The sequence below is a fragment of the Rhagoletis zephyria genome, unplaced genomic scaffold (assembly GCF_001687245.7).
Source record: "Rhagoletis zephyria isolate East Lansing unplaced genomic scaffold, Rhagoletis_zephyria_1.1 Rzeph_scaffold_26432, whole genome shotgun sequence".
In the NCBI taxonomy this organism is placed as follows: Eukaryota; Metazoa; Arthropoda; class Insecta; order Diptera; family Tephritidae; genus Rhagoletis; species Rhagoletis zephyria.
This window is the reverse complement of record NW_016183490.1, coordinates 3,621-5,537: the sequence shown is the minus strand read 5'-3', so window position 1 is coordinate 5,537 and position 1,917 is coordinate 3,621. Positions and strand designations below refer to the sequence as shown.

At 38.2% G+C, this 1,917-nt stretch overlaps 1 protein-coding gene across 1 annotated transcript; it reads right to left on the bottom strand.

Annotated features, from left to right (window-relative positions):
* Positions 1-9: 9 nt before the first annotated feature.
* Positions 10-1,363, bottom strand: Ublcp1 (Ubiquitin-like domain-containing C-terminal domain phosphatase 1). Its single transcript, XM_017638728.1, has 2 exons — positions 1,098-1,363; positions 10-1,029 (listed from the first exon to the last, which is right to left on the bottom strand). Exons 1-2 carry the CDS (start codon positions 1,297-1,299, stop codon positions 230-232), a joined length of 1,002 nt encoding a protein of 333 aa, XP_017494217.1. The 5' UTR covers positions 1,300-1,363; the 3' UTR covers positions 10-229.
* Positions 1,364-1,917: the final 554 nt, after the last annotated feature.

Sequence of the window (1,917 nt, the reverse complement as noted above, 5' to 3'; positions counted from 1 at the left end):
TTAATTAAAAGTTCGTTGCTAAATAGTATGCGTTAGTGCCGGGCAATATGTATGCAACGGTAAGCGAATGCTTGAATCTCATTTTATTAAGTTTTTATACAAAAATGCAATAATATTCAATGCTAATTTTACCTTGTGAAGCTACTAAGCAAAACACAATTTTAATTTTAATACTCGTGGCCTGCCTATTCGATTATTTCAAAACTAGCTCTGCTTATCTTTTCATTCATTATCGCGGTTTATTGGGATCATACTGTTGCCATTTACGATGACTTAGTGTATTGAAGTCGTCGCAGTGGATCGCAATATCGTGCAGGTACTTTGAAAGTTTCAGGAGCTCTTTATCTGTCTGACGACTTAAGTGTGCCTGCCGAAAGGGTCGTACGCGTAAGCCCGAGCGTGGGTTCATCAGGAAGTTACGTTGTATATCATCGAACATGATGGTGTTTTTGGAACTGTATTGTGGATAAATACCCCAAATTAAACCTAGTGGCTTCACATCTACGACGCCACGTTCGATAGTGTACACCGAAATCATGGCAGTAGAGTCCAAATAGAACATTATTTTATAATTGGCATTATTGCTGACGCCCAGCAATTTCATTTTCTCTTCAATCCAACGCATACCCGTGGCAGACCAGATGACAATGTCGTAATGCTCGTAAGCAGATTCAAGGAATTCATGTAAGTACGGTCGCATTAGTTCCGAAGCAGTTTCAGCGGGAGATCGATGGTCAAAAAGTGTGTAATCTATGTCGAGTACTAAAAGCTTTTTACCTTCCCGCGGAGGATTAATCTCTGTAATTTTATACTCCCTAACCCGGCGTTGCACTTTTGCTAAGTATACTGGTGATTTCTCTACCAAATCCTCTTCTTCGGCAACATCAAAATCATCTATCACCTCAGCCATTTCTTCGGGCAGCTGGCATGCAACCTCAATAGCAGCCTCGGTAGAACCTACCATCATAAGCTTAAAGTTTGGTTTCAATTCCAGGGCACATAGCTTGATGTCATCTGGCGCTACTTTGCCTATAAAAACAAAGCCCGTTATGTTTTATATACATCCTGCATAACGGCAGTGACAGCGATCAACTTACCTTTATATTTGAGATTTATCAATTTTTGTCGCTCGGGCCGCACCTGTGTGAGTTTGAAGATTTCATGACGGAGGACGGCCACCGTGTCCTGATCAGTTAGGTCTGTTATGGGATACTCCTTACCACTCCATTTTACAATGATTGAGGCCTGGCGTATCTCGTTGATCCTTTTGGAAGTTGATGCTTCTGGCTCGGTTGCCATTGCGAATTGCAATTTATTGCCAATTCCGTGCACCGGGTTGAAATACAAATCCACAGCAAAGAAACAAAAGCAACGAACAGAGTTGCCAAATTAACCGAAGTTCAATCGATGAGTAAATACGACATAAGAGCAATAAATTAAAGTTTGTTAAAAATGAGATGAAGGATTGACATTGGATATCGTTTAGAAAAATTGTATCGTGTTTTCCAATACATTGAGCGATAAACTACTAATTTAGACCAAGTGCAAAAATCTGAATATTTCAAAAATTTTCAAAAAAGTTGTGTTTTCGAATTCTCCAGAAAAAATTGCCTTCCATCCAATTCAACAAATGACGGCTTTTCACATTTATGCTTCTTCTTATTCTGCTAGCTAATTTCTGTTAGTAAAAATTTCGCCAGCAGGAATTTGCAGCTCTCCCGTTTTATTACGCTCTCGATTCATTGCTCTCTTGCAAATTTTTTGGGATTTTTCCAGTAAAAATTTGTAGGTTCCAGTACGAATTAATACTGACTATTGGTTACTATACAAACCTAATATGTATACACATAAAATATAAGTGTTAATTTTCTTTAATATTTGCGGGCCATTATAACGTTTTTTAATTATATATTTTTT